Here is a 24,690-nt window from a genome sequence, read left to right as displayed (position 1 = left end):
CCCTACCTCCAGAGGGTGGGTTGAAGGGTCATGTTTGGTGTTATTCGATAGGTTTTCGAAAAAGATTAAAAATCTGTTTTTTGGTTTATCATTTGGAAGTGTATTTCGAGAGATATTAGACCGTTTCTATAATTTACCTATGGTATCAGGATAAATCGTTTTTCCCAATTATAGCGCCATCTATCCATAGTTCGAAAAAATGTCTTGAATAAAAGTTGCCTACTTTTACGTAAAGAATCCAAATTTGCAAGAAAAACTGGGGGTTTCCATTTGAGATTTTAAAGTTACCCCCCACCCCACCTCCAGGTGGTGTAGTGGGGATTGGTGTTTAGTGTCATTGGATAGATTTTTGAAAATGATTGAACACGTATTTTTCAGTTTTTTGATCCGATGTTTAGTTCGCGAAATATTCGACCGTTCCGCTACTTTTGGGACACCCTATATGTATACAGTGCTAAATTTGGAGGAAGGAAATAAACGGACGTAAGCTTCTTAACTAGTTATAACAGGTGACGTAATAGTGACAGATGACGTTACAGAGCCACTGTGACCGATAATTTTAAATAGGACCTTATGGTAAGTGATACCTCGTTTGAAAGGTATTTAGAATACCTATTCAGTCATACTAATTTTTTTGAGTTTAGGTTGATTTTGATTTTGGTGAATAAATTAAATAAATATAATATTGTAGTTTCGAATTTAATTAATAAAAATTCAAATGTCCGCCTATGAATTTTTTGGCAAAAAAGTTGACGTTTTTTAATTCTCTAGTAGTTTTTACGTCAACGTCAACCTGTTTGACAAGTAATCATAGGCGGAATTTTGAATTTTTATTAATTAAATGCGAAACTACAATCTTATATTTATTTCATTTGTTCATCAAAATTAGCTTAAACTCAAACAAAATTAGTATGACTGAATAGGTATTTTCAATACCTTTCAAACGAGGTATCACTTGCCATAAGGTCCCATTTAATATTTGTATTTATAAATACATACCTACTTTAATAATTTGAATAGGAAGAAAGATGGCGGATGGTAATGATAGCATTAATGAGGACGGTAAAAGAAAAAGCAAAGAGGAGCCAGATATATTTAGCAGGAGTAGAAAAGTGAACCGAACACCAGACAGGTCGAAACCATCAACGAATGAAACCAGCAGCCAGAACGAAATGATGGAACTAATGAGACAATTAGCAAGCGATAACAAAAAGAAAAACAAGGACCTGGAAGATATAAAAAATACAATGGGTAATATGATTGAGGAACTAAAAGAAATTAGGAAGGAAAATAATGAATACAAATTGCAAATGAAAGAAATAATAAGAGAAAATGAAAATCTAAAGAAAGAAATGGCTACGATGAAACAAAAAAATAGATAAAATAGAAATAACCTTGGAAGCATGTCAGAAAGAAAAGAAGAAAAATAACCTAATAATGAGAGGCTTACCACTAGACACAATAGGAACAGAGCAAATAGAGAACTTCATAGAAGCAAAAATGGGAGTAAAATCAGAAATAAATAGGGTACAAAAGATAAATGAAACAATGTGTGTTATAGAATGTAAAAAAATTCGAAGATAAAATGAAAATACTGAAAGCCAAGGGTAAACTAATGAGCTATAAACAACATAGAGTATATATAGAATGTGACCTAACATTAAAAGAGATAGAAATACAAAGAAACCTTAGGAAGATAGCAGCAGAGGAAAAGACTAATGGGAAAAGGACAAAAATTGGATATGGATTCATAATTATTGAAGACATTAAGTGGAAATGGAACCAAAAAACAAGCCGGATAGAAAAAGTAACATACAATACAGAACCAACTTGTTCAAAAAACTAGCTGTAGAAAACACAATGATGGACCGAGAAACAAAACAGGCAAAGAACAGGGACATGACCAGATTTAAAGATAATAACACAAACGTAAGGAAAAACAAATTGAAGTACAACCTAAACATAGAAAAGAACAGAACAATTTTGAAAATGGCATCATGGAATGTAAGAGGTATAAATGGGAAAGAAATAGAACTGGGGGAAGAAATTAGAGATAAGAACATTGAAATAGTAGCTATAACAGAGACAAAGAAAAAAGGAAGAGGATCAATAATATTAGAAAACGGAATGTTACTAATATACAGTGGAGTGGAAGAAACGAAGAGAGCTCAGGCAGGAGTAGCGTGCCTGATTAAGAAGGATAGTATCAACAAAGTAAAAAAATTGGATATATTACAACGAACGTATACTAAGAGTAGACATATATATGGATACAGAGGAAACCAATACAAACCTAATCATATGCTATGGACCAGATGAAGACGCAACAAAAAACGAAAAGAATGAGTTCTGGGACAAATTACAAGAAGTGATAAATGATTGTACAGAGAAAATGGTGATCACAGGAGACATGAACAGTAGAGTGGGGAAAGAAGCAGAAAAATGGAACAATGTCATCGGACCGTATGGGGAGGAAAAAATAAACAAAAATGGAAAATTACTACTTGAATTCTGTCTAGACAATAACCTGGTGATTATGAACACACACTTCCAACATAAAAGGATACACAAGATCACAAGAGAAGTCAAATCAAGAGACGAACAATCAATTATAGACTATACTATAGTGCAAAAAACAGAGAAGAACTGGATAAGAGACGTAAGGGTGAAAAGGAGTTATGAAATTGGTAGTGACCACTATCTACTAGAAACCACATTCAAAAGCAAAAGAAAAGAAATAAAAAGAAATGAGAACATAAACAGAGAACACAAAGAAATAATAAAAATTTATAAACTAAGGGAAGAAACAACGAAAATAAGATACACAGAAGGGCTAGAGAAAGAAATAGACAATGAACATATAATAACAGAAACAATAGAAGAAGAATGGGGAAAATTTAAAAATGCGATGATAAAAACAGCTAAATCAATATGTGGAACTACAAGAAATAACAACAGAGGGAAACGAACGTCTTGGTGGAACGATGAAGTGAAAAGAGAAATAAAAGAAAAGAAGAAATTATGGAAAGAATACATACAAGACAAAACACAACAAAAATATGAAAATTATAAGAGAAAAAGAACAAAAGTTAAAGAGATAGTTAGGAAAGAGAAAAAGAAAAGTTGGGAAAAATTTGGAGAAAAAATGGAAGAAAACAGCACAGAAAACGTAAAATTATTTTATAGAACACTGAAAAACCTAAGAAGCAACAAAGAAACGAAACTGAAACAAATAATGAACAAGGAAGGAATAATAATAAATGACGATAAAACAATAATGGAAAGATGGAGGGAACATTTCCAGCTGTTACTGAATGGAAATCAAGTGAACACAATGGAGAAGGTAAGCCACATAAAGAGAGTATCCATAAGAAACACGGAAAATCCAGAAACTATAGAAAAAGAAGAACTAGAAGAAGCAATAAGAAAGATAAAGATTGGAAAAGCACCAGGAAGCGATGAAGTAGCACCAGAAATGATGAAATATATAGGAATAAAAGCAAAAGAAAAATTGTTATACATATATAACCTAATATGGAAGAGAAAAGTAATACCCAGAGAATGGACAAATGCAGTAATTATACCTATATACAAAAAAGGAAACACAAGAGACTGTAAGAACTATAGAGGTATATCACTACTATGTGTAGCAGCAAAAGTATACGAAACCATAATAGAAAGGAAAATCAGAAAAGAAATAGAACATAAATTAGAGGACGTACAAAGTGGATTCAGGAAAGGACACAACACACAAGACCATATATTTACCATGCAACAAGTAATAGAAAAAGCATTAAAGAAAAATAGAGAAATATACCTGAGCTTTATAGACATGGAAAAAGCCTTCGACTCAGTCAAAAGAAAAGATATATGGGAAAGCCTAAAGAAGAAGGAAGTAAGCGAAGAACTGATAGAAGCAACAAAGAGTATATACATGAAAACAACAAATACAGTAAGAATGTTAAATATACAGTCAGAACCATTTGAAACAACTCAAGGAGTTAGACAAGGGGGAAGTCTCAGCCCAGTGCTATTCATAAATGTAATAGATGAGATAGTGAAAGAATGTAAGAAAACTTTCAAGAAATACTGCATTGGTTGGAACAGAATGCAAATGATAAACGCTGAGATGTGTATATTTGCAGACGACATAGTACTAATTGCGGAAACAGCAGAAAAACTGAAATACAACTTAGAGAAATGGAACCTAGAAGCAAGCAAATACAACTTAAACGTAAACAAAGAGAAGACTCAGATAATGAAAATATCAAGGAAACAAGGGACGGAAGATCAAATAGAAATAATGATAGACCAACATCAATTAATACAGACAAATTCATACAAATACTTAGGAACAGTAATCAACAACAAAGGAGACATAGAGGACGATCTTAACAACAGAATGGAAAACACAGGAAAACTATTCCAAGCACTAAATAGAGGATTCCTTAATAACAAAGAAATATCAACAAAGACCAAGATGACAATATACAAAACAATATATAGACCTACGGTGACATATGGAGCAGAAAATTGGATATTAAACAAAAGACACCAGAGCAGAATACAGGCAGCAGAGATGAAATACCTCAGAAGAACGATAGGAGTAAAAAGAACAGATAGAATCAGAAATGAAGAAATAAGAGAAAGACTCAAAATCAAGCCGATACTCGACTCAATCAAGAAGAAAAAATTGGCATGGTTCGGACATCTAACCCGGATGGACAATGATAGACAAGTGAAAAGAGTGTGGGAAGCCAAACCAATAGGTAAGAATAGAAGAGGAAGGCCCATCAAAGAATGGAACAGTGACATTTCGCAGATACTGCAGAGTAAGGGTAAGACTTGGCAGGAAGCAACACAGATGGCATCCAATAGGAAGGAATGGAGAAAGTTCGTTAAGAGCTAGGACAATTCAGAAGATTGTAAAATATTGTAATTTATTGAATTGTAATTTAATGAATTGTATTATAAATGGCCCTACACCGAAAGGTACTAATGGGTCTACTGATTAAGTAAAGTAAAATATTAATTAAATGCGAAACTACAATCTTATATTTATTTCATTTGTTCATCAAAATTAGCTTAAACTCAAACAAAATTAGTATGACTGAATAGGTATTTTCAATACCTTTCAAACGAGGTATCACTTGCCATAAGGTCCCATTTAAAATTATCGGTCACAGTGGCTCTGTAACGTCATCTGTCACTATTACGTCACCTGTCATGACTAGTTAAGAAGCTTACGTCCGTTTATTTCCTTCCTCCAAATTTCACTATTATAGGTATAACCGTTCAAAAGATACGAGGGGGGGTACGGACTTTTGACTAGCACTGTATAATATGTTCTACATATTTTTTTGATAAAATAGATAGTTTTCGATTTATTCGCGATCCAAAAGTATAGTCTTACATAAAAAAAATCAATGTTTTTAATCAGTTTTCTGCTAATAACTCAAAAATTATTCGTTTTATTAAAACAACTGTAATTAATAAAAATGTACCTTTTAAAAAAATAAACCAAATGATTTATTTTAATTTTCTTTAAGACTAGACCACAGCATAGAAATATGTTGTGACTAGACTTTAATAGTAACCGAGCTATTATATTATACTTTATGCCAAATTTTGTAGTTTGTTTCAAAGTTAAAATACGGGAAAACTATGAATCTTTCGTGGCAAATGTATTAAAACTAATTTAAAGTATTTAAAAATATAAATTAGAAATCTATATTAAAAATATATATCTACATTTAAAAAATTAAAAAGAAAACTCTTTAACTCAAAAATTAAGTGACCTAATGGTTGGATAACTGAATCGCTGTTTGTACAATGGCTTCATTATTTTCAACAATGTGTTAAGGCTACCAAAAAAGATCCAGTCGGTGCTATTACTTATTGACAACCATGCTACGCATTGCACGCTGGAAGCCTACACTTTCTGTTAAGAAAGTGGATATTGTTCAGTGGCGTGCGGTGACTTTTTTGAAAGGGGAAGCGATTCAATAAGGATATAAAAATATTTTCTTAAGGGTCGAGGGTCGAGCCACTTCCCACCTGATAACACTCTGATGCGCAGGGGCTCTCTATCAGCAAAGTACTTAATTATGTGAGACGTCCTGCGTACAAGGACTCACACACTAAATCCGTGACGCGTGAATGCGTGAGGCACTCTATTCCCGCTATTTCTAGTGACTAGTGACCTATCATTGATCTGTATTGCTAGCTCGGGCCTTGAGTCCTCGCGCCGGGCTTGGTTTTCTAACGAAGAATCCTATTTAAAAAAAAATTATACTCCGAGGCATTTTCCTCAACACACAACTTTCACTAAAATCACACTTATTTATACTCGAGGTCTATTCTCCTATCAACTTCTGATAATTGTTGAATGCAGTCTTTTTCAATGGATAATAGGGCTAACTTTCAAAGTATGTCTTCGCTTGTTGAATTTCTTTTAAACTCTTAATTTGAAACTCTTAATGTATCTTAATACTGCAAAACTTCGTTCATCTGATACACTTATGGCTGGGATAGTTGGTAGTACTAATTCACACAACTTGACCACTTCACACAGTGACTTGTTTAAACCAGTAGTTATAAAGAAATCCCAGATTTCTGGGTATTTCTTTATCATTAATGTCAGTTGTTTCATAAATGACACTTAACTGAGAATGCAAAGCTGGGATATCAAAAAATTTTCATTATTTAATCGTAATGAAATAAATTCCTCTGTGGGAAATTTTGATGAATTATAATTAGAAATATTAAGATTATATATACAGGGTGTTTCATTGGTAAAGTAACATACGTTAACTGTAGAAAGAGGATACTTAGGCGGTCTCAAAAATACCATACTTAATGGGTCTTACTCTATTAATAACAAAGATACTGGGTGTTTTATCTATTTTGCCATTTTCTTAATTGGTTCATAACTTTTTGACCACACTGTATATTTATTTTATATTTGGCACGCAAATATCATTTAAGGCGTACAATAAATTAATTTATTTACAATTGTAAAAAATCCAGGTCCGGCTTAAAAAATATTGGAAAAATGTTCCGACCCCAAAACAACACCCTGTACATTAATTTTTTTTAAAATGGATTTTTCATTTGAAAAGAAGATAAAAAACTAAATTCAGTGATATACTTTGAATTTTCGGCAAAATGATTTTTCTGGTGAAATTTGGAATTTGAATTCTAAAATTAAGTGAATTGCGAGAGCTCTAAGTAGAAAAAAATTGAAATACAGCTTACAACTTGTCAACCACACTGTATATTGATTTTATATTTAACACGCGAATATTCTTTAAAGTGCTCAGTCAATTAATTTATTTACAATTATAAAAAATCCAGGTCCGGATTAAAAAATATTGTATAAATGTTCCAACCCAAAAAAACACCTTGTATATTAATTTTTTTTAAAATGGATTTTGTATTTGAAAAGAGGATAAAAAACAAATTTTAGTTGTATACTTTGAATTTTCGGCAAAATGATTTTTCTGGTAAAAATTTGAATTTGAATTCTGAAATTATGTGAATTGCGAACCTCAAAGTAAAATAAATTAAAATATGACTTAATTTTAATTAATACCATTATTTAATCTAAATTGGTAAAATATTAACATTTGCACACATAACAATAATTTTTGATGACCCCCTCTGTGGCTCAGTGGTAAGAGCGCCTACCTTTGGATCAAAAGGTCCGAATGAACGTGAGTGCGAATCTCACCAGGGTCAGAAATTTTTCGTTTATTATAAATTATTAAATGAAAATAGTTTCTGTCCTTGTGGGATCGGTACTCACCGGAGGGACCGCAGACGTTCGGATACAATTAGCGTTTCTTTGCAAAGACAATGACGTCGACTTTGCAATGTAACAAGACACTTACTCAACACACACAGTACACAGTACATATGACGCTAGGTACCTAACTACAAAAATTTACCGTACCTACGTATAAAAAAAATTTTGATGGTGGTAATTTTGAATAAGTACTTTAGTATTGAATAGTGATTATGCTGCACATTCTCGCTGTTTTGTTTTAATTTTTAGCTATTTTGTTGATTAAAGTGATGTATTCTTTATTGACCCTTTATTATTTATTCATTATTTAAAAATGAATATTCGCACAAAAACTATTTTTCACACATAATAAAAAAACACTAAAATATTAACATTTTACCAGGCTATGGGTACATAATTCGTAAATATTTTACGAGTATCCCTACTTTTTCTGTCTTTACACGGCAAATTACGTGTAGTAAAATTCACACTGGTATGAATATGTAAACATTACTAGAATGTCATTCTACTTGAAAATGTCATCATTAATTTAAAGAGATGGCTTTTGAATGTTCTTGGATAACTGTTATTTTTATAATTGGAAATTATTAATTCAGTTAATAAATGTGATAATTTTTTCACTAACTATGTATTCAGTGATTGTAATAATTTATTTGTACAACAAAGACTAATACTCAATCGAGAAAAGAGGAAAAGTGTTAAAGTGATTTTTTAATAATATATTGTTATGGAACGCTTACAATTTTGAACATCTTTAACAACAAAATACTTGGATCACAGAATATATTGTAGCGTGATTAGTGTAATTACTTCTAATTACAATAAAACTAGCGGTTCGTAATTTATATACGACTTTATTTTTATTTATACAAGTTTACTTTACAAACTTTAGCTTAAGACTAACTCTATTCACAAAAATTATGCCTTATATATCCTAGTCGTTATTCTCGATCATTCCGGGCTAAGCCAGCTCTCCGACTATCGTGTGACCTTCCAACAACCGCGCATCGGTTCCACGTATAGCGTGCTTCGATCTAGACTTTTCTCGGCTTACGCCTTGCGGCTGGTGACTCATTGTTTTGCTACATTGCTCCCCTCTTAAGATCTGAGCGTCCCGATCAGCAACTCTAGATGAAGGCCCAGGATGGCGGAATCTACACGACTCTCCAGCTTTGCATACACCCTTCAAGAAGAAATAACAGTCTACTGTCTTTGAAGGATCCGACATCTTCGGGTTCATGCAACACACAGTAATTCGTACGCCAGTTTCTCTGAAGACCACTTCAAGCATTCTTCTCACAATCTTCCAATCCAGATTTTCTACTGCATGGCCTATTTTTGGTAAAGCCAAATCTTTGATGTCATAATTACACACGATTTTCTTCAAATTACATAGAGCACGCCATATGTTCTCATAGCTTGGCGTGTCCGTATAAGACTTCCTGGTCACTATATACAGCAAAGATCGAGGACCATCTTCCAATCGCAATACTCTTCCAATTTTAGGTTGTTGATTCCTTAACTCGTCCAGGCGGCCGAACTTTCTATTGAATACGGACGAGATTCCTTTAGTCATCTCGAGGTCTTGGGCAACACAGTGGGCTAGAGAGACGTTTTCTGGAACACCAAACAGATCTTGCTGAACTTCTGTGGTCACGCCGAATCTAGCACTCTTTCTTTCTGCGTAATTTGACATAAATTCCTTAAAACTTGGCTGTGGTGCATCTTTCATCTCCTGTTGGAGGACTCGGGCTTCCTCTGTTTCATTTGAGCCAGCATATGGTGCAAGACGATTTATGTGAATAACTTTTGGTTTACCGTTTGGTAACTTCTTAATTCTGTATATTACGTCATTTATTTTCTTCTTAACTTCATACGGACCTTCCCATTGTCTTTGCAGTTTAGGACACAGGCCTCGACGACGTTGTGGATTATAAAGCCAGACAAGATCACCTACTTCGAAGCTTTCATTCTTGCAGCGAGAATCATATTGATCTTTCATTCTGTCACTGGCTATCTGGATGTGTTGTCGGGCAAGTTCATGAATGTTGTTCATTCGTAACTTCAGGCGGTCTACGTATTCTTCGCCTGCAACATATTCCTCGGAAGGTCTGCAGCCAAACTCTAGGTCGCAGGGCAAACGAACTTCACGACCCAACATCAGGCAGGTTGGTGTTTGACCTGTAGTTTCATTCACGGCCGAGCGGTAGGCCATCAGGAATAAATGAATGTGTTGGTCCCAATCTCGCCGATGTTCAGATACAACTTTGGACAAGTGTTTACCCATCGTTCGGTTCATCCTCTCGACCATTCCATCTGATTGAGGATGCAGGGGTGTTGTTCTGGTCTTATTGGCACCAATCAATTTACAAACGTTTTGGAAAAGAGCTGACTCAAAGTTTCGCCCTTGGTCGGAGTGGATCTCCAAGGGAACACCAAATCGGCTGAAGAATTCTTCAACAAGTACCTCTGCAACGGTAGCAGCTTCTTGATTCGGTAATGCATAGGCCTCGGTCCATTTCGTAAAATAGTCCATGGCTACCAGAATGTATTTATTTCCAGCATCGGTTTCTGGAAATGGACCTGCAATGTCGATTGCTACTCTTTCCATAGGACTTCCAACATTGTACTGTCTCATGGGTGCTCTCTTTTTACCAACTGGACCATTACCGGATGCACACAGTTCACATTTCCGGCACCATCTTCTTACATCATCTTTACAGTTCACCCAATAGAACCGTTCTCGAACCTTTTGCAGAGTCTTCGTAATACCAAAGTGTCCACCTGATGTACCGTCATGCAACTGACGCAATACTTCTGACACTTTACTTTTAGGTACAATCAACTGAAGCTTAGATTCTGTACCATCATCGTTCTCAAAGGTTCTGTACAGAAGATCATCTTTTAGTATCAGGCAATTCCATTGGCTCCAGTAGGCCTTGACTTCCGGACTACATGCACTAATGTTTTGCCAACTAGGTCTCTCACCTCGACGCATCCAATCCAATACTCTTTTTATACATGGATCGTCTTCTTGGGCTTCTTGTAACTGTTGTGGCTGCCATTGCTCATTAACGACGGTGGTTCGTCTCACGGGGCAAAATCGTTCCTCTAATTTGGCACAGTGATTACAATTTGCACTGCATGGTCGTCTCGAAAGGGCATCAGCATTTGAATGAACTCTTCCGGCCCTGTGTTCTATCTCATAATCATATTCTTGAAGTCGTTCCAACCATCTTGCCATCTGGCCCTCTGGATTACGGAATTGTATGAGCCATTTTAGAGCAGCGTGATCTGTTCGAAGAAGGAACTTTCTGCCGTACAAGTATTTATGGAAATGTTCGCAAGCCTTCACTACACCCAGCAGTTCTCTTCTGGTAACGCAATAGTTTCTTTCTGGTTTCGACAGGACTTTGCTGAAATAAGCGATGACTTTTTCCTGTCCATCCTGGATTTGTGAGAGAACAGCTCCTATGGCACTGTTGCTAGCATCGGTATCCAAAACAAATTTTCCTGCCTGTCCCGGGTAGCTTAATATCGGTGCACTGATCAGAGCCCTTTGTAGTTGTTCGAAAGCTTTTTGACACTCCTCACTCCATGTATATTCTTTGCCCTCCTCCGTCAACTTTGTTAGGGGCTTGGAGATATTGGCAAATCCTTTGACAAATCGTCGGTAATATGTACATAGGCCAAGGAAACTTCTAATTTCATGTTTATCTTTTGGTACTGGCCAATCTTTAATTGCATCAATCTTTTCAGGATCAGCTGTTACACCATTACTCGATACAATATGTCCTAAGTACTTAACTTCTCGTCGAAACATGTGACATTTCTTCGGACTTAACTTCAAGTTCGCTGCCCTCAATCGTTGAAAGACGTCTATTAGATTCTTGGCATGTTCATCAAAGGACCTTCCAACCACAATTACATCATCCAAGTAAACCAGGCATGTTTTCCATGTTAGACCTCTTAAAACTGCCTCCATTAATCTTTCAAATGTGGCAGGGGCATTACATAAACCAAACGGCATAGCCGTAAACTGCCAAAGCCCTGATCCTATCGAAAATGCGGTTTTCTCCCGATCGGCTGGCTCCATGTCTACTTGCCAATATCCACTTTTTAAATCGAGTGTGGAAAACCAACGAGAACCGGAGAGAGTATCCAATGTATCGTCTATTCTGGGCAAAGGATAACTATCTTTTTTTGTTACCGCATTGAGCTGGCGGTAGTCGATACAAAAACGCGTTGAACCATCTTTCTTCTTTACCAGAACTACTGGTGATGTCCATGGACTGTTCGATGGTTCAATTACCCCTTGTTTGTCCATATCCTTGATAATCTCTTCGGCTTCATCTCTTTTCGCAAATGGAAGTCGTCTAGGCCGTTGTCTGATTGGCTGAGCGTCTCCGGTATTTATTTTATGCGTTACTATGCTTGTTTTTCCCTTATCCTTCGTGTCAATAGCAAAAACATCTTGATACTCTATCAGCATAGATGTCACTTTTTCCGTTCGTTCATGATCAAGATCTTGGCATCTTTCAATGATCATCTCAACAAGCTCCTTTGGATACTTCGCCTTCGATGATTTCTCATTGGTATTCACAGAGCAAATTGAAGCCACGGGAACACACTGCCCGATCAAAGCTCCTCTACTTAACTTGATAGCAGTTTCCCTTAAATTCATAACTCTTACAGGGATCACATCTCGAACTTTTACCAAAGTTTTCGCCGTTAGGAACTCGACATTATCCACATCTTCGACCATCCTTAAACTTCCCTCTCGGCAGTGTCCATCAAGCATGGTCATCAGAATTTTCTCACTATTACCGGGTATGGTTACGTCGCATGTAGTAAGTAAGCGGATGACATCTTCTTTGTCGTCGTGAAAGGGCAACTCTTCACCATTGATCTTGAGAACTCCATTTTGAACATCCAATATTGCCCCCACTTTCCTTAGTACGTCCATCCCCAATATGAATTCGTCGGAGATCTCGGCAATTAATACTTGATGTTCAACTGTGGTCTGGCCAATGGATACTGACATATTAGCCTCGCCATATGTATTAATTAGCTCACCAGTCGCTGTTCTAAGCTTTACTGTTGCAGGTGATAATTTATTATGGTCTCGTACTACATCTGGACGTGCGATAGTTCTCGTTGCACCTGTATCCACCAAAAATGATCTACATCTATTACTGATACGACCTTCGATGTATAAGTTGTGGATTCCACCGGAGGACGTAAGGTTGACAGTTACTATGGGGGCTCTAGTTCTCGAGGTCGGCAGTTGCCCCTTGGTGTCGACCCGCTCTAGTTTTCCGACGGCTGTACGATCTTCTTACAATTACGACGAATGTGGCCTACGTCTCCACAATTCCAACATCTAGGCTCGCGTCTCTTTGGCATCTGATTACTTAATACTCTCCGTATCATTTCCTCCAGACGTTCATCGTTGTGTTCGTCACTTTCTTCAATGGTTCTTACTCTATGGCCTCGTGAAGTTTGACTAGCCGTTTCGTGTTCCAATGCAATAGCAAGTGCTTCATCTAAAACTTTCGGTCTTGCTAGTCGTAAAGCTTTCTGTAGTTCATTATCTTTCAGCCCATTGACGAAGGTATCTACTGCAATTTCTTCTAAAACGCTGTCTGGCACCTCTGGATAAGCCAACCGCACCACACGAGCCACATCTGCTTCAAATTCTTGCAGATTCTCACTTGCTCGTTGACTTCTACTTCGCAGTTGTGCTTTGTATACTTGTTGTAGATGGGCATCTCCATAGCGTTTTTCTAGACGAGTGAACAAGGTCTGGTAACAATTTTCTTGACCCTTGGGAATTGACCTTAATATATCTGCAGCATCACCTCGTAAAGCAGCAGTCAAGGAAACAGCCTTTTCTTGTTCGGTCCAATGATTGGCGGTCGCAATAGCTTCAAACTGTCTAAGATATATGGACCAAGAGGACTTTCCATCAAATGGTGGTAATTTGAATCTCATATTATGCGACGTTTCGTCTCTCGGTAGTTCATCTTTCACTAAAGGATCTAACGTTGCTGCATTAACTGATGGTTGTACTTTTGTATCGGTTATCCTGCTCTCTAGCTGTTTGATCTTTTCTTCTACGGTCTCTACACTTTTCTGCATCTTATCGAATGTTCTAGAAACTTCTTCAAATTTCTCATTGTTCTGTTTACAAACTTCTTCTAGTTTTTCGTTGTTTTGCCTACAGACCTCTTTAATTATTTGAGAAGTCTCATCGAATCTTTTAGCAACATTTTCGAATTTCTCGTCGCTTTTTCTACTAACTTCTTCAAGTTTCTCGTCGCTTCTTCTACTAACTTCTTCAAGTTTCTCGTTGTTCTGTCTAGAAGTTTCATCGATCTTTTGAGAAACACTTTCAAATTTCTCGTTGCTTATCTTAGAAGTTTCATCGATCGTTTCAGAAACAGTTTTTAATTTCGATAAGATTACTTGTTCTGCTGACTGGAAGTGGAACGTCTTTGGGTCTTCTCCGTTCTTCGTGAGGACATCCTCGAGTCGTGCTTGTAGGACTATCTTGAGCCCACTGCTGTCCAGATCCCGTTCCTCGAGCTGTTCACGGAGCTGTTTTACTGTAAGTTCTTGTAGCAACATCTTTGGTCGGCACACACGTACTTTCCAAAATGTCTTTTAACAGTCTTTCCGAATACCGAACAATCAACGCACTTTAACTATTCCCGACGAATAAAGTTCAAAAGTCTTTTAAAGTCTCTCTGTAATTCACTTATTTATATCGCACTAAGTTAACCGAACACCGACACCAACTGTAGCGTGATTAGTGTAATTACTTCTAATTACAATAAAACTAGCGGTTCGTAATTTATATACGACTTTATTTTTATTTATACAAGTTTACTTTACAAACTTTAGCTTAAGACTAACTCTATTCACAAAAATTATGCCTTATATATCCTAGTCGTTATTCTTGATCATTCCGGGCTAAGCCAGCTCTCCGACTATCGTGTGACCTTCCAACAACCGCGCATCGGTTCCACGTATAGCGTGCTTCGATCTAGACTTTTCTCGGCTTACGCCTTGCGGCTGGTGACTCATTGTTTTGCTACAATATTATCCTGATGTATTCTCTGCTTGGATCTTCCACAAATAATACACAATAAATAACTTTTTATTAAATTCACGTCTTAAATCAATTATTTATCAAATACACTATATTTCAATAATATTTAATCAATAACTCAACATATTCCCGATGCAATGTCAAATATTTAAAATTGTCACTGATTGTCAGTGTCTGACTGACAATATATGCTGACAATATTATATTCGGCTGAGTGCGTTGTAAGACAAAGATAGATTTGGAAAATATTACCACGGCATTGTGTTTATTTTTTTCGAATCCTGAAAAGACCAATAAATATTTTTGAAAAATTTAAACGCAGAATGAAAGACTAAATTATTACCGAGGGCCGAAAGTCCCTTAGAATAAATAAAAAGTTTATTTTGAATGATATATTTGAAATTAAAAATCACACTAAATTTTCTCTTAGTTTTTCACCCCTGTAACTTATTAAAATAAACATTATAGAAGTTCTCAGGGACTTTCGGCCCTCGCTAATAACGTGATCTTTCATTCTGCGTTTAAATTTTTCAAAAATACTTATTAGTTTTCTCAGGATTCGAAAAAAATGAATCCCCATTTGAATAGCATTGCAGCCGAAAATACGTACCGATCCTCTTAAATAATGGTATTAATTAAAATTAAGTCGCATTTTACTTTTTTTTACAAGAGCTCTCGCAATTGGCATAATTTCAGAATTCAAATTCAATATTTTACCAGAAAAATCATTTTGTCGAAAATTCAAAGTATACCACTAATTTTGTTTTTCATCCTCTTTTCAAATGCGAAATCCATTTTAAAGAAAATTAATATACAAGGTGTTTTTTTGGGTCGGAATATTTACACAATATTTTTTAAACTGGACGTGGATTTTTTATAATTCTAAATAAATTAATTGATTGGACACCTAAAAGAATATTCGCGTGTTAAATATAAAATCAATATACAGTGAGGTTGACAAGTTGTAAGCTGAACTTCAATTTTTTTCTACTTAGAGCTCTCGCAATTCACTTAATTTCCGGATTCAAATTCAAAATTTCACCAGAAAAGTCATTTTGCCGAAAATTCAAATTATACCACTGAACTTAGTTTTTCATCCTTTTTTTGAACTGAAAAATCCATTTTAAAAAAATTTAATGTACAGGGTGTTTTTTGGGGTCGGAATATTTTTCCAATATTTTTTAATCCGGATCTGGATTTTTTGCAATTGTAAATAAATTAATTTATTGTACACCTTAAATGATATTTGCGTGCCAAATATAAAATAAATATACAATGTGGTTAAAAAGTTATGAAACAATTAAGAAAACGGCAAAATGGATAAAACACCCAGTATCTTTGTTATTAATGGAGTAAGATCCATTAAGTATGGTATTTTTGAGATCGCCTAAGTATCCTCTTTCTACAGTTAACGTATGTTACTTTCCCAATGAAACACCCTGTATAATTCTACAAATTTTAAATCGTTAAAATTTTGAAAGCTAGAATGCATTTGTTGTAGAATATTATCAAAAGGTCTCTTTGTTTCCTGTTTTCTCTGTCTCTCTGTCTCCGAAATTATCAATCTTCATTATTTTTCTTTCATATTCAAATCCCATGTTCAGTTTTATCCCAAATATTTTTAAACTGCTCTCGTTTTTTTAATTATCGTATTAATAAAGTCATCAATTTGTCTTATACAAAATGCAATACCATTTGATTTCTGTAAAATGTCAAATAAAAGATCAGTAAAAGGAAAAATCTCTGCAAAAAATTTAAATCGAAATATTCTTTAAGCGAATGTATGTAATACCTAAGCACCCGTTAGCAGCAGTAACAGTCGGAGCATCTCACTTTCGCGAAGGCGATACTATAAGCGCTTCCATGGTACCAAAATTCGCGCGACTAGTGGGTGCGGTCATTGAACCCTGACCACTTTTTAAACGGGACAACTGTATGACAAGCGGCGATTTTGAGATGCGCTTCTGTCAGGAATGGACCAAATAGTTGAATTGTGTGCATATTGAGTTCGTTCGTACGCGATTAATTTTTAATATTTTTCAATGCCTATTGCCTAGGTAATATGTAGATTACTTGGATTAGGGAAAAATTTTTATTATTAAATATTAATTAATAATATATTTTCTTATATCGACGTATAAATAGGGAAGCGGCGCTTCCCCCGCTTCCATGGACCGCACGCCTCTGATATTGTTACTATCCCACCACACACGTCATATCGGCTGCAAACACTGGACGTTTCTTTTTATTTTGTACTAAAAACTGCTTACTATACGGAGTGTACCAACTATTTAAGAAGTCATGTAGATGAAAGAATAACTACCAATGAAATAGCAGAGATATTTAACAAAGCCTATAGCCGAGTGGCTATACCTGAAAAGGCGGTTAAAGGTTTCGAGGAAACAGGAATATTTCCAATAAATCGCGACCGTATTACAGAGGAAGATTTTGCCCTGCTGTAATTTTTGCTCCTGTACAAGCTGTTGATACCAATGAAACTCTTCAAGATAAAAATGAAGTGACACCAGAAATTCCCGAGGAGAATGAAAATCATAAATCAGCTAATGGAGTTTCATTTTCTGATTTGATACCATTACCTGGACCATCAGGAATACAGACAGCAAAGAAGCAGCAACGCAACAGGAAGCAACATTCAGAGATCTTTACATCTACTCCAATGAAAGCATTAGGTATTAGATAAAAAAAAAACTACAGAATATGATGAAAAAAAATGCAAAAAATAAAGGTACTAAACGTAAGCTAACAGATGATCCCGATCAAACACAATATCACAACCACTACAATCAAAGCAATCCCTAAACGCAACTGCAAAGAGACATTGGCGGGAACTGTCATAGATATTTCTAAAGAAGAAGGTGAATCCGATGATGACTCACTGAAAAAGGAAGTTAATGAAGATATTTGTATCATATGCGGCGATATGGGAAAACACCGGGTTATGTGGTTGCGTTGCGTAATGTGTGGTCAGTGGGCACATGCGGCTTGTGTAGACACTGAACGTAAAACGTTTATTTTTGATTTTTGCCTTTAAATAGTAAATTGTATTCTAGTAGTGGGCAATGGCCGCCATTACCTTACCGTGGAAGGTATGACGGCCAATGGATATGTTTAGGAATTCCTTTGTATATTTTTTAGTTTTGTTCTTTCTTTATTTTGGTAATATATATTTGATTTCTTTGTTTTCTATCTTACATTTGACAATTTTTTAAAATTTTTGTGTTATCAATAAAGATGATATTCACAAAATAGCTTAAGAGGCCGGCATTCCCCGACTGTACCCTACATGTTTCGGAACAAAATTAACTAAAATAGCAGTTGATATAAGCATGCCTTCATCTAGTGCAATGACTGAAAGAAGTTTCAGTTCTTATGGTTTTATTATCCACTCTTCTAAAAGAAACCGGCTTACTGCTGAACGCTGTATGGCCGAGATGGCGACTCGTGAAGAACAAAATCTCACAACTTCTTCAGTACTGGAAATGCAGAATGTAGATGACTAGGATGAGCTAATGATAGAAATAGATTCTGAATCTAAGTCCTCATCTTTTTCAGATTAGATCACCACATCCATTATTTGCTGTTAAGAAAAAAATTTCATTTTATTATCAAATCAATTTTGTGTTTTCTGTTGGTTTTTTATTTTTTTATGTAGTGTTTTTTATATACAGTGACGACGTTTGAGTTGGAATAAATTCATTTTCTCGAGAATGGGCGACTCTAGAGGTAAATTCCGAAATAGGTCGATTATTATTTTTAAATTATAATTTTTAGCATATGTATCACACTAGTGACGTCATCCATCTGGGCGTGATGACGTAATCGATGATTTTTTTAAATGAGAATATGGGTCGTGTGAAAGCTCATTCGAAAGGTTATTCAATGCTCTATTCACTAATATAAACATTAACATAATAATTATTTATACGAGGTACCCAAAAAAATTAGTTTGAATTAAATTAATTGAGACAAAAAGAAAAATGTATATAATTTATTTAATTCGAAATACATTTTACTATTGTCAGAAAACAGGAAAAAATGTTTATTTGACAAACATTGTTTTTCGCTTAAATTCAATATAAACTGCCACCCTGCCTATTGGCATTTTGAACATTTAAATTAAAGCCAAAAACAATGTTTATTTTTTAAATTACCATTTTTTTTCTGTTTTATGACAGCAGCAAAATGTATTTTGCATTAAATAAACTACATACATTATTCTTTTTCGTTCAATTAATTTTTTTGGGCACCCTGTATAAACAATTATGTTAATCAAAAATGAAAACAATTTTCAATTTAGTTGCAACACGAAACTACAGCCGCATCATTATTCCAGTTCAATCAGCGAGTGCAGCAAGCACCTCTACCGGTTTCGAAACTTATTAGTCTCTCATCAGGAGGCACATATGCTGCTCTCTCTGAGCCAACTAGGACCAACCCCGGCGTGCAGTTACGGATTGCAACGAACGAAATGGCGTGATGCCCTAGCGGCAACTGCTAGCAAAAGATTAAGTTTTCAATCTAAAAGCACATACAACAACAAAAAAATGTTACTCTACATCCTACCAGACTGAAAACAATAGGAACCTTCTCTGGTAACACCTACGAGGCTTCTACAATTTGCAAGCCATAACGGATGCTGAGACTAAGGAAGGTGAGGGAATTTTACAATTTATAATTCACGTCCCATCTGCTCAGCGCGGTAAAGTTCCAACGAGAATGGTTCCCTTCGTACTCCAATCAGAGTAAACTTGTAAATCAAAAATGAATAACCATTTTCAATTTCGTTGCAACACGAAACTACGGCCGCATCATTATTCCAGTTCAATCAGAGAGTGCAGCAAGCACCTCTACCGGTTTCGAAACTTATTAGTCTCTCATCAGGAGGCACATATGTTGCTCTCTCTGACCCAACTAGGAGAAACCCCGGCGTGCAGTCACGGATTGCAACGAACGAAATGGCAGGGATGCCCTAGCGGCAACTGGTAGCAAAAGACTAGGTTTTTAATCTAATAGCACATAAAACAACATCAAAAGTAGATTAACATTTTTTTATGTTTTATGTGCTATTAGATTGAAAACTTAGTCTTTTGCTAGCAGTTGCCGCTAGGGCATCCCTGCCATTTCGTTCGTTGCAATCCGCACGCCGGGGTTTGTCCTAGTTGGCTCAGAGCGAGCAGCATATGTGCCTCCTGATCAGAGACTAATAAGTTTCGAAACCGGTAGAGGTGCTTGCTGCACTCTCTGATTGAACTGGAATAATGATGCGGCTGTAGTTTCGTGTTGCAACGAAATTGAAAATGTTTATTCATTTTTTATTTACATGTTTAATCTGATTGGAGTACGAAGGGAACCATTCTCGTTGGAACTTTACCGCGCTGAGCGGATGGGACGTGAATTATAAATTGTAAAATTCCCTCATCTTCCTTAGTCTCAGTATCCGTTATGGACTGCAAATTGTAGAAGCCTCGGAAGTGTTACCAGAGAAGGTTCCCATTGTTTTCAGTCTGGTACGATGTAGAGTAACATTTTTTGATGTTGTTTTATGTGCTATTAGATTGAAAACGTAAGTCTTTTTTTAATTATGTTAATGTTTATATTAGTGAATAGAGAAACCTTTCGAAGGAGCTATCACACGACCCCTATTCTTATTTAACAAAATCATCGATTACGTCATCACGTCCAGATATATTTGTCAAAAAATTATAATTTAAAAATAAAAATCGACCTCTTTCGGAATTTATCTCCAGAGTCGCCCATTTTCGAGAAAATTAATTTATTCCAACTCAAACGTCCTCACTGTATATAAAAAACACTGTTGTTTCATCTCATAATTTTGTATATAATTTCGTGATATTTAATACCTATTTCATCTTTAAGCACGTCATACGGTTCATTCTCAGAAAATTTTCCATACCTATCGAGAATATTCTCCGATTTTTCATTCTCGAGAATTTTCCAACACTACTTGGGTTATAAGCTTTTATTCGACATCTCATTTTGTCATTCTCTCTGGTATAATGACGGAGGAGTTGTGGTTACAAAATTCGTGGAACAGACGGACATGGACAATTTTCAACGTTTTCACCAGATTCAGATCCAGAGCTTTTAATTTGACAGTTTTTTGACAATTATATTTTAAAATAAACGGGCAATCCAAATCAATCGTTTATTTGTTGGTGCAACTGGATATTAGCATGTTTTTCGCCTCTACCCTTCATTTATTATCCATCCATCTTTTATCCGTTATAGTTCCATTAAGCCTATTCGTTTTCCATCTGTTATTGCAACTTAAGCCCTATCCCAAGAACTACGCTCACATCTCTTCCTCTGAGCGACGTGGCCATCGTATCGCAATTGAATCTTTCCATCGTAAGTCATTCTTTGATCCTCCTCCTAAGTGCCTTCTTTATTGAGGTTGGCGATCAATATGGCAAATTTCTCTCTGTTCTGGGCTTGCTGAATTAAGCCATTTCCTGTTATGTGGATACAATCTCTGATGTTTCGTAGCCATGATTTTGTCTTTCTTCCTATACCCCTTTTACTTTCGATCTTGCCTTCTAATATTCCTGGAGCTGCTCAAATTCCCTATGGCGCATTATGAATCCTAGGTATGACGTCTTTCTAATTTGTACAGTATTGACTAGATGAGGACGTCTGTTAATTCTTTTCAGTACTTCTTCATCCGTAGTTCTGCTAGTCCAACATTCGGCGATCCACATTTCAAATGAATTTAATTTGTTAACGTCATACTGTTTTAATGTCCAGATCTGACAGCCATATAGTAATAGAGTCCACACATAACACTTTAGTGTTCTCAATCTTATTGTGATTGATATCTTGTGGTTATAGAACATTTCACACGCATGTTCATGAAACCAGACCTTGCTATTTTACAATTTAGTTCTCTGCCCAGGTATGTGAAGCTTTGGGAACTCTGAAGGGTGATGCCATTTATTTGTATGTTGGGTGTAATTTGTTCATAGGGGTTTTTGTGGAATACCATAATTTTGGTTATGGAAAAGCGAATGTCCCAAGCACAGCCAGGGACTTTCTTCTGATACGTTTACCAATATTTTTAGTTGTTCTTTTGATACCGCTAATACTACGGTGTTATCGACATAATATATCTTACATTGTTAATGATTCTCTTGACTCGGGCACCTTCAGGGCGATCTTCAAGAGAAACTCTGTTTGTATGTTCGGCATATACATTAAATAGTAAGACAAAATGCACCCTTGACGCACACCTCGTTCTATGTTTATGTATTCTTTGATCTATCTAAGGATAAAATCATCCTGATCCTTATGTTAAGCCTCTATGACTTCTTGTCCATTCGATCGCCATTATAGGTACATTTATAAGTTTGGACAGATTCCAAAAATCAGCTTTCGATTGATTATTTGGCTTACTGCTATTAAAATTTGTATAATTTCTCCTTTATACTCGAGTCTTCCACACGCAGGGCAATAAAAATAACATCATAATATCTTAAAAAAGGTTTAATAAATAAATTATAGTTGTTCTAAAAAACCCTTATCGAATTAATTCGTAAGTCCATAGATAGGTAAAAAACGTATCTAAAAATATTGATAAGACATTTCAACAAAGACAACAATTACAACAGAGCAATATCGACTTTGGCTTATCAACTATTTTGTATGAATATTCCGGAACAAAAGACAGTACAGTCTCAGGTACCATTTTGGTACATCGGTTCTTTCTCTGGAACGCTATCTTCTTGTTTTGGTCGTTTGTCGTTCCATGGTTGGATTTCTCCGGAGGCTCCGAAGACGTAGAAGAGACCAGTCGTCGAGAATAGTACTGCCGCGGTGATGAAAACGATGTTCCACAGTTCTTTATCACTCTGAAAATAAACATAGATTTTAATTGACTTCCGTCAAAAGCAGAAATGATATATTTATGTTATTAGACATTACATCATTATAGTTTATGTGTTATAGTCAAGAGTCGATATGTAGTCTCTTCGCGGTATGGCTAGTTTATCCTATGTTTGACCAATACCTTTGGGCAAACCCCGAAATAACATTTCGGCCTCTTACTAAAGTGTTTTTAATCAAACCTATATCTGTACAGATCAAACCTTGATCTATACTGTACACTGGCAGATTCGATAAAAAAGGTTCTTCAGACAGAGGAAGAATTATAAAACTATTAATTTGTCGGGTGAGAAGCAAAATGATACTGATGATAGTGGTAAGTAGCAACTTTTCTTTACGTGCTGTAATTTTGGAGTTAGTTAATTATTCATGTCAATAATGTTTCTTTTATAACTTTGTGCAGATTAAATCAATTGTTTCACTATACCAAGGGCGGATCCAGGACCGATTTTCGGAGGGGGCCAAGGGGTTTTTGGGAGGGGAGTACCGGGGGACTGGGGGAATTTTTTTTTAATTAGGGCTAAAATGGTAAGTTTTAAGGCACTTTTAACACACTTTTGAGTGCCATAAAGACATTCAAAACTTATCGTAATTAAAGTACCTATTATTAAAGTCAGTACCGATTCCTACACATTTTTTCTGATCCAAGTGCAATTCTTTCAACAAGTTTAATACTATTTTTCTCAAGGCTTCTCTTGTTAGGCGTTGTTCTTCCCCTGTTTCTTGATTTTCACTAAGCGTCAATTAACTTGACAAAGTCTTCATGAATGTTGTTATTGTGTATGTATCTCAAATTTAGAGAAAGCTGTTCCACGTGGGATAAGTCGGTCGTTTCGTCAAATATGACAAAGTAATAATTTGAACTTTGAACCTAATTCATTATTTGTTCAATTATTTCTTCACCACAATATGTGTATGTTGCTCGGGAAGATGTTGTGGATAGGTGTTGCTTAAAAGCCCCATCTTCTGATGCGATTTTAATCCTTAACAATTCCCTGAAATTTCTCTCATTGATAGGTCCAGCATCTTCGTCCAGGAGCACAAGGCCATCATCACGATGGCCTCAGAGGAATATATTTTGTCTACCTAAGAACACCATAGGTTCTAATATTGCTCGTAGTCTTTCTCTATTTTCTTGTATCTGTTTAGACCTAGGAGTCCTCTGAGTATATCTGGTTAATGACTGACTTTTACGGGTTGCGATTAGGGCTTCCAATCCCGCAATACCGAGATCTCGATATTGCGGGATCCCGCGTCCTTTTCCAATCCCGCGTGATGCGGGATTACAGGCGCGGGATCCGCGGGATTTGCGGGACTGAAAAAAGCGTACATTACTGCTGTAGCTACGCTCAAAATTATCAAAAAACTGTCTTTACGCCTTATTTTACAACGACGTAGAAATGTGACTGCACTACTAATTTATCTCCAAAAGCCTCGTAGTTACCAAGCGTCGTGGTCGTGTGACGATGAAACTTTTCCTCCCACCGAAAAGTTTACTTCGGAAAGAAATTAATGATTTTGTAACGGGAATGAACTTCAGCCTTTCAGAATGAAGCAGCTGATCAAGTAAGAAACCGTGAGAAACGATGTAGAGGTTCCAATCTTGATATTACATTGCAACAGGAGTTAGAGTTTACTATATAGTCAGCATGTAAAATATTTACTTTGCCCGTAGCCATCTCGAGCTAATACACTTGAGTCCATTATTAAAATATAAATGACTCTCTATGAATCTGGGGAGTCAATGGGAAAATATCTTACATTTACATAATATAAAGCCTAAAAAGGAACACCGGAAGCCGAAAGGGCATTTTCTGCTGCTGGCTATGTTGCGTCTAAATACGCAGGA

The 24,690-nt window shown here is 35.9% G+C and overlaps 1 protein-coding gene across 1 annotated transcript in view; it reads right to left on the bottom strand.

Annotated features, from left to right (window-relative positions):
* Positions 1-22,426: 22,426 nt before the first annotated feature.
* Positions 22,427-24,690, bottom strand: part of LOC126882015 (putative inorganic phosphate cotransporter) — a 177,266-nt gene continuing 175,002 nt past the window's right edge. Inside the window, exon 9 of the mRNA XM_050646785.1 lies at positions 22,427-22,807. Within this exon, the coding sequence (XP_050502742.1) occupies positions 22,634-22,807 (174 nt within the window). The 3' untranslated portion in view covers positions 22,427-22,633. The remainder of the gene's footprint in view (positions 22,808-24,690) is intronic.

This window comes from Diabrotica virgifera, chromosome 3 (assembly GCF_917563875.1).
Source record: "Diabrotica virgifera virgifera chromosome 3, PGI_DIABVI_V3a".
Classification (NCBI taxonomy): domain Eukaryota; kingdom Metazoa; phylum Arthropoda; class Insecta; order Coleoptera; family Chrysomelidae; genus Diabrotica; species Diabrotica virgifera.
Note: the sequence above shows the minus strand (reverse complement) of the source record. Positions and strands in the feature narration are given on the sequence as shown.